Source organism: Boeremia exigua (genome assembly GCF_020726555.1).
Source record: "Boeremia exigua strain MPI-SDFR-AT-0100 chromosome Unknown C7974scaffold_9, whole genome shotgun sequence".
NCBI lineage: Eukaryota > Fungi > Ascomycota > Dothideomycetes > Pleosporales > Didymellaceae > Boeremia > Boeremia exigua.
The window spans coordinates 320631-333529 of record NW_025763526.1 but is presented as its reverse complement, the minus strand read 5'-3'; the positions used below and the strand labels follow the sequence as shown (position 1 = coordinate 333529).

The 12899-nt window shown below is 54.9% G+C and overlaps 4 protein-coding genes across 4 annotated transcripts; 1 reads left to right on the top strand and 3 right to left on the bottom strand.

Moving 5' to 3' along the window:
* Window positions 1-630: 630 nt before the first annotated feature.
* On the bottom strand, window positions 631-3264 carry C7974DRAFT_435512 (uncharacterized protein; the record flags this gene model as incomplete). Its single annotated transcript, XM_046145067.1, has 5 exons — window positions 631-1317; window positions 1364-1778; window positions 1828-1978; window positions 2027-2925; window positions 2972-3264. 5 exons carry the CDS (start codon window positions 3262-3264, stop codon window positions 631-633), a joined length of 2445 nt encoding a protein of 814 aa, XP_045994501.1.
* A 1493-nt stretch (window positions 3265-4757) lies between these two features.
* Window positions 4758-6028, bottom strand: C7974DRAFT_224794 (L-cystine transporter-like protein). The gene is made up of 3 exons (XM_046137246.1): window positions 5820-6028; window positions 5332-5757; window positions 4758-5268 (listed from the first exon to the last, which is right to left on the bottom strand). Exons 1-3 carry the CDS (start codon window positions 5892-5894, stop codon window positions 4897-4899), a joined length of 873 nt encoding a protein of 290 aa, XP_045994500.1. The 5' UTR covers window positions 5895-6028; the 3' UTR covers window positions 4758-4896.
* On the bottom strand, window positions 6029-6989 carry C7974DRAFT_457846 (uncharacterized protein; the record flags this gene model as incomplete). Its single annotated transcript, XM_046146068.1, has 2 exons — window positions 6029-6596; window positions 6644-6989. 2 exons carry the CDS (start codon window positions 6987-6989, stop codon window positions 6373-6375), a joined length of 570 nt encoding a protein of 189 aa, XP_045994499.1. The 3' UTR covers window positions 6029-6372.
* A 545-nt stretch (window positions 6990-7534) lies between these two features.
* C7974DRAFT_473860 (uncharacterized protein) lies at window positions 7535-12106 on the top strand (the record flags this gene model as incomplete). The annotated part of the gene is made up of 4 exons (XM_046146581.1): window positions 7535-7937; window positions 8122-8537; window positions 8619-8734; window positions 8784-12106. The coding sequence occupies 4 exons, from the start codon at window positions 7535-7537 to the stop codon at window positions 11851-11853; spliced, it is 4005 nt and encodes a 1334-aa protein (XP_045994498.1). The 3' UTR covers window positions 11854-12106.
* Between the last annotated feature and the right edge of the window lie 793 nt (window positions 12107-12899).

Sequence of the window (12899 nt, the reverse complement as noted above, 5' to 3'; positions counted from 1 at the left end):
ACTGGAGGTGGAGAAAGTTTGGTGGGGTGGGTTTGCTTTCACGATGCCTGCGGCGCCGGCCAATCACAGCGCACAGTCGCCGCAAACTCCCGCTCTGCGCTAGGGAATTGTTTGCTCGTGTGAACGAACGGTGAAGATGCAGAGAAACACATGGTTTCCGTTGATTAGACAAGCGTGCTATTGGTACAAGTGTATCGCTGTAAATGAAACAAGAAATCCGCCCGAAGGGTATATAACGCTCAATTGCATCGTACAACATTGTCTCCACGCTCAACTGGCGCAACGCGTAGCCTTCGCCAGCCGTCCTTGCTTGATGACGAGACCCATTAGTTCGCCATCTGTACTCATCTGCAGCAATTGCTCCCAATTTTTGGGTGTGGCAGACGACCGCGTCGAAGGCCTCTCTGGTGTCGTCCCCTCCGATTCGGCCACCTCTATGACATCGAAAGTGGTCGTCTTCACAATCCGACTCCTATCAGCATTCGCACTGCCTTCAGCAGTCACACCCTCCGTAGTCTCACTCCACACACTGTCATTTCGCTGGTCATCTTCGCCATCCTGCGTGTCGTCGGTGGAGCTCCCACCAGCCCCCTCATCACCTTCGACAGGGCTGCTTCCGTCGCTGTGTAGTCATATGTGAAACGAGTCAACACTATTCCCATGGCCAAATCTGTTATCCCTCAGGCTATTCGCAGCGGAAAAGTTATTTCCAGCTCGCTGCTCGTTGATGCTCCGCCGTGGGCTAGGAGGCGCCCGCATAGCATCGTACATCATGTTTCGATGCGCAGCTGCGCCGTTGCGCTCACTGTACCGGTCGCCGCTCGGACTCGCAACGCGATTTGTGTACCCGAAGTCGTCTGCTCTGTTGTGATCGCCGGTGAGATCCATATCCTCCATCCTGCTGATGACCTCACGCGGTGCACCTGAGGGCACGAGATGTTGTGGTCGCCGAACGTCGTTTGCGACAGGTGGCGCTTGTCTGAAGCGTCTGTTCGGCTGCCCGTGTTTGTCCTCGTCGACAATGACAATCATCCAGATTCCTATGCTTCCGCCCGCGCCAAGGAGCGGAGTGCAGTGTATCCAGCGTGGCCGGCCTTCTTCGTATGAGTTCTCGAGGTCTTGGACGGCGTGGGGAAGCCAGCGGATTTTGGCCGTCACACCTCGCGAACCGTCAGCGAGCGCATCGCGAACGGATTCGCGCACGCGATTTGACCCGCCAATGCGATCGAGGAAGTATGATTGGAGGATGCCGGGCACGCGGAGGGAGGGAGAGGTGAATAGGATGCGGAGAGACGGGGCGGGGCGGACGAGGAGGTACTGTGGTTGGTTAGTCCTACGCACTTCTTGACAGCTGGTAGCTTACATGTTTGTACGGTCCAGCCAATCTCCCCTCAGGCTTCGGGGGTGCCTTTTCCGCTGACTCCACATCGAACGTCGACTGGTCTTGAATGAGCAGTCTGGGTCGTTGGACTGCGTTCGACTTGTCGTCTTGATCTTCAAGATGATCTCGGTGCATATTGCCGCCAAACTTGCGAACAGTGTCCAGCTCGCCGTGGTTGAACATCTCGCAGAGCTCCTGGAACTCATCCTTTGTCTCTTCGGGTTCGGCTTGATTCTCTTCTTCGTCGAGCATGCGCTGGAAGGCATCGAGGTCTGATGCATCCTTCACAAGACCGGAGACGTCGATTTGGGCGCCGATGAAATAGCGGAGGTTACCTCTGGAGTCGAGCAGAGGCGCTTGCATGAGCAAATTCATGAACGGGGACCCGTCGCGTCGGCTATTGAGCGGTCAGTGGATGGTTTGGCTATTCCAGCAACATGGCGTACTAATTCAGGAACACTTCGCTGTGCTCCTTGCCCTGCATGCACATTTCTTTGAAGCGCGCAACACTACTGCGGTTGGTCTTCGGGCCTTGAAGGAATCGGCAATTACGTCCAATGGCATAGCTGACTCCATACTGCGTTGTCCTGTGGAACTCTGCAGTCTATCAGCACAGCTCGATCTCATGATTCGCGTGGTGCTTACCCTCTGATGCAAATATGATAGGGTTGTCATTGCGCGAAGGATCCGTCAGACAGAAAACCTCCGCCAGTCCCTCGCTAGCCTCGCGGAGCAAAGGTGGTAGCGTTCCAGTGACACGTTTTGAGATGCTCACACTGACGACCTGCGTGAAGATGTGCGTGATGAATGCGGGCAGATCATCTCGGACTAGTTTCTCAAAAGCTTGTTTTGCCTTCTCTTCAAGGACCCCGTTCACTGTTGACCGTGCCTGGGTTTCAGTAAAGTCCAAGCCAGGTATCGGTTCCAGTGCTTCTGCGACCGCATTGGCGTAGTTGATTGCTCGCAATGCTTTCAAAGCATCCAGGTAATAGATCAGTACAGGTACAGACTTCGGCCGTGCTGCACTGAGGAAGGATGTGAACCGAAGAAGTGATGGTGTGTCTTTGAAAATGGCGGCCAAATGCGAATTGGAGAACAATTGCTCCGAACGAGCCTCGAGCGAGAACACTTTGCGGTTATCATCTTCCGGCTGTAAAAGATCCCAAGATCTGGGGTCATCTTCCAGTAGCGGAGACAGTCGGTCGTTCTCATCGAGATGAGTTTTCTGCTGTAGGGGACAAAGGGCACCTGTTGCTATCGACGGTGTGAAGGAATCCACCGACATGACAGAATCTGCGGAGCTCCGCATGGTGGTCGGCCCTGTGCTCATAGCACGGACTGAGCTCTGGCCAGTTAAGCTATTTCGTCGGGAAGAGGTGAGCTGAGACGACTTTTGGGACTCTGGCGTCTCAGGCATGACAAGACGTCGTGTTTCCGGCATCACTTGGGGTGTATATGGAGTGTTATCTGGTGTCAAGCTTGATTTACGGGACGATCGTCCAAGTAAACTTCGTCTCTTGATCTTAGCAGTAAAGTCACTAGAGCTGACTAAATCAGTTGCTATGCGTAGTGACGTTCAATATAGCTTACCTTGTTCTTAAAGGAACGTGATGGGATATGTCCCGTCGAACAGCAATGTCTGGTGGTGCGGCAGCAGTGTCGTCGTCGGAAAGCCAACTTCCGTCCGCTCTACTAGGGGGCAATAGGCTGCGTGGGGAGTGGGAACCATTTATGCCATCGTGCATTACGGCAAAGTCCATTACCAGTGGTTCATTGAACGAACTCCCCAGATCCTTGCGAGCTCTGGCGTCCGAATCGGGGAACCCTCCAGCAATGGCGCTATCGACGTAGACGTCTGACGTCTGGCCACCAATGCTCCCCATTGAGGAAGCTTGGACTGTGTCGGCAGCTTCGATTCCGCTGGAGATGGGTCTAGAAATCGGGACTGATTCTGTGGAGGAAAAATTACGATGAGCCGATCGTCTCCTGTGCTTAAACATATGCATGACAACTAAGAATACGGAGCGGGAACCCCAATAGATGGCTGCGAATAGGGTTGGCCCGAGAATTTACGGAAATATTGGCGGCGCCTGAATGCGAGCCGTGGAGCGCAAGACTCGCAGCCATGACGAGGAATCTCGATGAAGATAAACGTACCAAGGGAGCCACTTGAGAGCTTGACACGTTGGGACAGATTCCTCACACTTGGGTCGGTGGGAAGCTAGGCCGCGACCGGCAACGTTGGTGTGTAACCTTTGCCTCGATGATGCCAACAGCAGATCTGGCAGGAGGAAACGATGAAGCTAGCAAACCTTAGCTCTGGGGAGAAAAGTCGGACCAATGGCGCTTCTCGGGAAGAACCGATGCTGCAGAGCTGGCCGATCGTCTGGGTTGGGCTTGCGCTGTAAATTGATCAAACGCGACTTTGTGGACGGAGAGGATCCGCTCGTTTGTCGGCGCGGCGCACGTATATCTGTCAAGTCGGATTATGTCTGTGCTGCGAGCTGGCGATGTCTGGCATTGATGCAAAAGAAGTGTTGCGCGTCGCACCACAGCGAAGGAGTTCTACATTGGGATACGCAACAAACACAAATGCAGGAGGTCGGTTATCAAATGCTCCTAACCCCACAGAGACGTGTCGGTCTAGTTCATCAGGCATGCCGAGTGCCAAAGTTTCAGACCCGTGCCATCCTGGTCTGAACCCTCGAGGCTCTTTCCTCCGACGAGTAGTCGTGATGGGAAATCCGCAGTTGCATATTGCCAGTCAATACAAATGAATGTCAGTGACGCCCGTATGGCCGTTGATTAGTCGCCAATAAAGAGACTACTTACTCGTATTGCAGTGTCCAGTACACAGACTCCCGCCTGTCAGCTGTCACGGCACATGCCTAAGGCGTGCTGATTAACAAAGTTCTTTCCTGTATCGGTTCTGTCTCTCAAGCCACGAGACATCGCTAATATATGGCACGCGTTTGATCCAGAGCAAGTAGGTTCAGAGGGACTGTTGCCCGTCTGCAGTCGGTTGACGCCTACCTGTTCCAGTGAGTTTTGAAGATGCGCCTCGGGGATGCCCTGAACCAGCTCGACTGGATCCCGACGCCCCAATCCCTGCTCTGTTCCTGATTGCGCAGTCTCGAAAGTTTGCAGGGGTCCTGTTGGAGTGTCTGCACGTCCCGCTTGCCCCGTGCACACTACGAGATAAAGTAGGTTTGCAGCATGCCTGGCACGAGCTGATCATTACGCTTTGGAAGATATGCAGGTGCTTTTTTAAGGCGCTTCCAGAATCTGACGTCACAAACGTTTACTGTTCAGGACTGAGGACACAGAGCTGCTTCGAAGTTTGGTACACCATAGATAGTAGCCCCGTACAGCCCATGACACCCGTCTGGGCGGCTGAATCGTTGGTCTCGTATCAAGGCATGTTTCCCGAGTAGTTTGACGACCCCGGCCGTATGCGGCGTTCATATGTCTTTCATTTTATGTATGTGCTGCTTTGGTCGTCGCGAACGGACTAACTAGGCGATGCGCTCAGAGATCAGCCGCTCGCGCTCCGCATCCCAGGAGGCGGCGAGCTCCTCGTCGTCATCGTCCAGGTGATGCTCTGAGCCTCTGTAGAGAACATAGTGCTGCACCATGAAGATGATATCGAATACAATGGTAACATTAGACAATCCGAACTTGACGGGGTTGCCTGTCACACCCGTCCAGTCGTTTTGCAAAGACGAGTCAATGACCAGCTGTGCCAACGAAAGCCAACCTCCTGCAAAGTCCATAAGCATAGGATAGATGCTCCACCCTACTGTGGACTTGCGCTTGTAGTTGACCCACATCTGTGGGATATATTTGCATATTACCGTGATCAGTTTGACGTAGCCCAGCACGTAGATCTGCGGCGTTCAGTCAGTCTTGCGATGCTGATGGAAGGCATCGTCGATGCCACCAAGACTCACCACGTCGATCCAAGCCCACGTATCAGCATCGTAACCACCATCTCTCCCTCTCGTCTTCACCATGAGTACGGACCATACAATAGCTACTACGCATCCCCAGAATATGCCCAATATCGCCTTGCTAGCCCTCTGGGTCTTTCCGACTTGGAAGCCCCAGATCCACGGGTAGAACTGACTATAGCAGACTATACACATGACCGCGCCATGCGCAGCGAACAAAAAGTCGTTGAAGCGCACGGTCGTCTCAGGCGCCTCGGGGTGTCTGTACGCATACTGGGCTTGAATGGTTGGCGAGTAGAGGAACGAGGCTGTGGACACGGTGTACATGCAGAAGCCGAGAACGTTGAGCGTGGGGAAGTCTATCGCGAGGCCGAGCGTCGACTTGCGCTTGTAGTTCGATATTGGCTGTGGATAGAAGCTACCAGACTGCGGATCATGTTAGTAAGTCGTACGTTGCGGCCGGCTGGTATCTTGAACGTGTCACGTACCCATGAAAGAAAGTATGCCCAGCCCAACACTCGCGATATCGCCTTTGCAAAGGCCTCCAGCTCTGGTGAAGTCATGGCGGGGTCCTATATCGGTTATGGTGAAAGAAATGACATCAAAAGACGCAGCGCAGCTATTGATCGCTCAAACACATCAAACAAAGACCGGGTATCGCGCTCAAAGAAAGGCCGTGTGGCTCAGTGGCATCGTGAGTAGGCGCCTGATGTCGAGACGTGACTGCTGGATTGCGACAGTGCCATCACCGACAGGCGTCTCCGTGCCGAGCCACTAGTCCCAGAAAGGTCGAGCATCTCACGAGCATCAGGTTGTTTCCGGGAACTTTAAAATGGTATGCTTTGTGAAAGAGTTTAATCAAATTGGTGACTTTATCGAGTTGTTCAATAGTTCGTTCTATCAATACGATGATCGACCGATACTTATACTCGACGCAGTCTCGCCAAAGGCAAGTACGGAAGATACGAACTGGTCGAACGTGCTTGGGTGTATGTAACAGCGTTGGCATCGGAGTTTGACTCCGTTTCTGGAGAAGGGGGTTTACACCCAGTGCTCATTACAGTCTTCAAGTAAGACCTTGAAGGCCTGGGCCTGCGCGTCGAAACAGGCCTGCAGAGTCTCACCAATTAGAGACTTCAGGGACTCAGCCATGTCACCATGAAATACCTCTCTGCTTTCGTAAAGGACCTTTCCGCGACCAATGTCGCTGATGGCTGACCACCTCTCGGCTTGCAGATCGAGGTCTGTGACAGCCTCCCAGGCAACTCGTCCTTGTTGGCGCTGGACGTGCGTGACGTTCTCAAGCGCGTACTGGGTGTTGGCCTCAACGTCTGGGGTGTGTTGTTGACAGGGGATGGTAGAGCCGGAATCTGAGTGCGCAGGAAGAGGCGAAGGCCTTCCTTGGGACGCTGGTCGTGGAGGGTAGCGTTGCCTGGTGAAACCATGACTGAAGCGCGCACGAAAGGGTTCCATTCTGGGTACCTTGGGAAGTCGGTGAGAGCCTCCCAGGCGGCGATCTTGTTGCTATGAATTTCGATCCGGGTGCTGACGTTGAAAATACCCTGGGGGACGGCAGGTAGGTTGGTGAAGGTCGATAAGACGCTGATTGCATGGAAGAGTAGCATGAGTGCATGTGCGTTGAGGCGATGCGTTGTCATATTTGAGGCTGGGAATGATTTTAGAAGTATAAAGTTGTGTGACGTTTGACAGGTCCCCCTTTGACCATTGACAGTACGTGGTGAAATGACACGGCTCAGAAGATTTAGAGGACGCTTGACCTGACACCATCTTGCGAGAGGAAGGTACCGTGTATGTACCCAGACACGAAGAAGCAATGAAGGAGATGCATAGCTGCACTCATCCCAGATATCACTGTGTCGGACAAATATCCTGGTTACCAAGCCGCCTATTGTGTATGGACGAGGCAGCTCTAATGTTTAGACACCACGATCGGCGTAGTGCACTGCGAGCGCTTCGGTGGACAAGCTCGGTTGAAGATCTGGTTGATTTTTGTAGACGGCGTGCAGGATCGGTACCACATTTTCGGATGCAAGGTTACACTATTCTGGCTGCAGAAGACGATGATTCTGTTGAGCCTTTGGTCAAGAGCAGCTGCCACGCCCGGTGGCTGAGCAGAAAAGCAGATAAACAACAGACCAAGCCAGCCTCGGCAAAGTAAACATGGCTCGGATGCTGCTTAGTGATGGAAGGGCCATGGACGGTCAGACCTCAATCCGGCGGCGCACGGCTGGGCACTCAATCTATCTCCATGTGTACTGCGGGACGGAAGTTTGGTCGGCAAGCAGTCAGCATTCTGCCCGCTGTGCCGTGCAAAGACGTTACGGAAGTGTCTGTGTCAGCGCTCAGAAGGCATATCAGGGGGGGTGCAGGTGTTGAGGTGTTGAGTGAGCATGGATGCAGGCGGAACGAGCTGCTGTGTCGCCAACGGACGTCATCAGCATGCTCGCAGACGTACCCCGCATCGGCAGGCTCGCATCTACTGCAATCGATTGCATGGGCCCTGTGGTGTTTGATTCAACGTGCTGCTCCGGCGTGGAAAGAGCGACTGGGAGCAGCGGCCGCACCAACGTGCTGGGCAATTGCCGGTATGCGGTATGGCGGCAGGCAGCGGGCGGGCCCAGGTCACCTGCAGTAGCTGCCATCGAGGGGCACTGGGTGTATGCCGCGACCGGAGAGCAAGATAGGCCTGCGCACCACATTTGCGACATCTGCACTGCTCCCAACACTTTCGTCGCTGACTATAAGCCGAGCTGCTGCCCTAGCCTGCAGACTCTCTCACACCGTCTGCGTCGCGAGCTGAGGGTTGCCGATACTGCAGCTCCGCGGCTGATCGACTGTCAACAAGCTTCCCCGCCGCTACGCCGAGTGCATCGCCGCCAGGACCGAAGCCCGTCCATTCCGGGGTCCAGGAACAGCAGCGGACATATCGCAGTCACGTTGGTAGTCACTTGCGCGCAGCAGTCACGGCCGCGTCCACTCGCCCAGTTGCACTCGACACGCGAAGTCTGAAGCCTGAAGCCACGGGCTGGTGCATGACGCAGCGCTCCTGTCTTAGACCGACCAAGGCCCTCACGCGCCGGGCTCACCCGCCGATCCCCTTCGCCGCGGTGCTCCTTCTCCTCCACTCCACCGGCCGCCTCCGCAGAGCAATCACTCTGCACCCACCATACCAGAAACACCCGACAGTTACTTGAATGAGCCCTTCGCCGAACCCCGCTGCCGAGTACACAACGACCCCGTCCAACCTCAGCCACCTCCACCACCAGCACCGCAACCGCAAGGTGCAGGACACTCCTCAGCAGCGCGGGCGCACGACGAGACATGAGTTGGCACGAGCGCATAGGCACGGGGAGAGAGTTACACGTATCTACCCGCGCGAGATGTGAGCCATAGACCCTCGGGCCCCCCGGACACTCACTGACTCCGACCAGAACCAAGTCGCCGCCCTCTGCACAGCGCTTCGCCTCTGCGTCCCCACCCATACACTATAATGCGAGCACCTCACCGCTCTTCTCGGCAATCGGTGCCACCAGAACCGCCGCTCAATATACGACCGAGTGGACAAAGTCACTGCCGTTCTTTGGCAGCCAGGCCTCCCCAGGCAACGGCGGGATAGCTATAGCAGGCTCACCGCCGACGTTCCAGAACTCTCCCGGTGCTCGAGACGGACTATACATGCCGGGCATGTCGAACTCGCCGCCCACGGCCGGGGGACGACCGCTGAGTCACCCAAACCAGCAGGCAACCTTCGGCGGGCGAGACCGCAGGCCGTCGACATACTCGCAGTACACCGGCCGTCCGCTGTCGCAGAACTTTGCTGGCAATCCTCCCCTCCCGCATCAGCCACAAGCACATTTCTACGGTGCCCCTGAACTCGACCTCGGTCTGGATGGACTGCAAGAAACAGGCGTTCTCCCAGGCGAGGGGGGATACTTCTGTGGATTCGATACGTTGAGCATGGCTGGTGACGAAGCAGCTCGAGTCACGGAGAACGTCCTCTTGGTTGGTTCGCAGGGTGGCCTGGACGTGTTTCGCGTCGAAAGGGGCAAGCTCGACATCATAGGTCACCTGGACGGTTTGAGAGGCGGCGTCATTGGTGCCAAGATCCTTCCATGGAGCTCAAGAAGAGATCCTTTTGCGAGTTCAAGGCCGCTGATCGCCCTCACGCTGCATGGACCTGTTCTCAAGGAGGGTAGGAGTAGTCAAAGTGGCAGTGGCTCTTCGTCTGTCATCGACGACTCTGCCTCGGAGTCTCCTAGCAGACCTAGGAGCAACGACTCATCGATGCAGGTCAGTGGCTATCAGACTACAGTTGAGATTTATTCTCTCAAGGAGCAGAGAAAGCTAGCTACACTGTACACGAGCCCTTTGGTGCCGTTGGTCACGCCAGTTGGAAGCCCTCTCTTCCAGCCTCCTGCTCCAGTTGGAGAGTTGGTAGTTGATGCAAATGGTAAGTTCGTGGTGGTGGCGTCAGGGACGAGCGGAGAGATCTTTGTCTATGCCCCCTATGTCAAAGGTCATAGGGAGCATGCCGAGCGGTTTCGTTGTGTTGGCAAGATCTGGACTTCCGTACAGCTACGTGAGCGGACGGTTCCCTCGAGTGGATCTAGCGGTGCAGATGGTAGTCACGAAGATGTTCCACCTGAGAAGTATGGTGTGCCTGTCTTCTCACTCTCCGACCGATGGCTTGCTGTAACCCCACCCACATCCAGTTCGTCGTATTCGGTCAACGGTACCGCATTGACTTCCCAGTACTACGAACGACCACCCGGTACCGCCCACCCCACAGCGCCGACTCAACCATCCATCAACTGCGCAGTCGATGCTCCCGAAGTGGCCAGTCTTCTGAATCGATTGACGAGAGAAGGCACCCAGGTCGCGATTCAAGGCGCGCTCTGGGCCACTGAGAAGAGCATGCAGGCTTTCAAGAACTACATGAACAAGGGCACCGCAAATAGTCTACCATACCAAGATCCCATGCAGCACTACTTCCCACCTACCCACGGACACAACCAGGCACAGCCAAGGCAGGAAGCGTCGGTGGTCGCGATTCACGACTTGCAGAAGCTCGTTGAGGCAGAAGAAACTCGAAGCAAAGGCGCCTTGCAGCCAATATCAGTCTTTCCTGCAACGAACGGCTGCAGCTTCTTGTCGTTCTCTCCAACAGGCCTGATGCTCATGACGATAAGCACCAAGGGAGACTGTCAGGAAGTATGGGATCTGAAACGCGTGAACTTTAGGAGAGCACGAAAGACCAACAGGGAGCAAGCACTGGGTCCGCATGTACGACAAGTCGCCAAGTTCACGCGCATCACAGTCACGAACGTGATCGATGTAGTTTGGTCTGCCCCGCGCATTGACAAGGTTGCCGTTATTACAGACAAAGGAACGGTGCACATGTTCCTTATGCCAGCGTCAGCTTCTCAGTGGCCGCCGCCTAGGAGGATTCGTCCAGCAGGTGCAGCAAAATCAACAGATGATGCAGCCCCTGTGAACACCGGAGGCGCGGTCGGGTCTGCAATGCACGCGGCCAAGCCTTTTATTAACGCTGTGCGCGGCCGAGCTCCTAGTAACGGCTCTCGCTTTACTTTCAGCAGTCTCGGTATGACTCCTGCGGCAGGTGCGAAATCCAGCAAGGCTGTGGCTGCAGGAGTGGGCAATTCCATCAACAGCATCAGACGGTCTGGTGACAACAAGTTGACACTGCCTGTGTCGGCCAGCGGTGTTAAACCCCACAGCGCACGATGGCTCTCTGGCAAGGGTCGAGGGTCTATTGGCTTGGTCTCAGGCGGTGTGCTGCAGATCTGGCGAGTTCAGATGCGACCTGCTAATGGGAAAGGGAAGGCGCCAAATGCAACATCGATCTCGAAGAGGAAGGTTGTTGAGTTTGGTCTGGCTGCGATTCCAGACACTCCATTTCCTCCATCTGTCACTGAACAGCTTTACCCACAAGCTGGTGACCAGGAAGGAACAAATAACGTCTATGGAGAATGGTTGCCTCGAGCTTTACCAAACAAGCCTGCCACACATGGCGCTAAGAAGGCAGTCCCAGCTCTGGCCCCTCTCAGCTTCTCCGAGATCGAAACGAATCCACCGTACCAGCCGTTCTACACCGATCGACGAGTGACGCGTTTCGTCTATTCACGACCTTTGGCAAGCGTGCATGAAAGCGGCAGTGAGCATCAGTCACCGACACCGAGTCTTGCCAGCACTCTCCATCATGAGGACGACACATCGCCTTGGCTCTTTGGTGAGGACGTTGATGCGATCCGTATCTCCTCTCCTGCGACACACGCACACGATGTCGACGAGGACGATTTCGCTGCCGGTGTCGCAGCACGGATCGAGAATAAGCTCGTGCTAAACGATGACGAAGAGCAAGTCGAGCAGGTCGTCGTCACCACGAGGCGCAGGCGCGTCAAGCGGGAGGGCGAAGAGGGCGAAGAAGGTTTCTTCGAGGATGACTGCGAAGTGCTGGACTTTGCCGAGGATCGCGTCTGAGTGCTTGTTAGGTACACGCATGCGACTCTGTGTTGACTTTGTTGTTTTTTGAGTGCTTCTGCATTCGTGTTTGTATCGCCTGCGTTGCTTCTGGATGGTGCATGGATGTGCTTTGGCGTTATCCTGCTTGCGCTGCTTGTCGTTTGCACACTAAAGATACCAATATAAGATACCACATAGTCGCGCGTTTTAGATAGATCAATATATAAACCATGAAACCCTCCAAGCTATAACTCTTCGGCGTGGCTGGTGGTTCAAGGCGCTCGTGGACACTGCAGCCACGTCCGACCAGGTAGTTTGCACTTTTGGCGTCTCTGGACCACACTGACAAGCCGTAGATGTACTATTATATCAACCGACTTCCATGAGGAGAGATGGGCAACTCTCCGCCTCACCGAGTTCGCGTCGCTGTTCGATGTCCTACAACTCATGACGTGGTATCGATGCGTCACGTTGAAGACGATATACCTACCTCGAGATGGGGTGGGCATGCCCAAGACTGCCATGGCCTCCGCCGAAACATATATACTTCCCCAAGCCAAACCGCGCAGTTCGAAACGAAGCTGACGTAGTCGCGCATGCACGCACCAGCCTGGTCAACCCAAACATACGGAAATCAGAACGTGGACATTGGAATCTCCTCCAGACCGACGACGGAAGGAAAACCCGCCAGAGCGATCCAGTCAGCCCGCTGATCCCTCTACGCCCAATGGACACAGAAGCGGACCTTTGCGGTGCAACTGTACGCCGAGCTCTTTACCCAATCATGGAGATTCTCCGTCACCACTGGAACGATAAATGGACACCCTGTTCCGTAGAGAGACCCGTCCAGAGGTACAAGGCAAAACCGATTCATCGATGCGGTCCGATATCGTTTTTGACACGAAAGGTGAGAAACAACGGACGACAGAATTCCACCTACATGGGGAAGGGATATATGGTTGGAAGCCGCAAGAAGGCAGGAGGACCATCGCTCGGCGACATCACAAATCGACACACTCACCGGCCGTTCAGCAAAAGAGAGCATTGGAATTGATACGAAACCA

Coding starts and splice junctions, on each gene's coding strand:
- C7974DRAFT_224794 (XM_046137246.1), bottom strand. CDS start 5,894: ATGACTTCACCAGAGCTGGAGGCCTTTGCAAAGGCGATATCGCGAGTG. Junction 5,758..5,819: donor GGGCATACTTTCTTTCATGG/GTACGTGACACG, acceptor CATGATCCGCAG/TCTGGTAGCTTCTATCCACA. Junction 5,269..5,331: donor CGTGGGCTTGGATCGACGTG/GTGAGTCTTGGT, acceptor TGAACGCCGCAG/ATCTACGTGCTGGGCTACGT.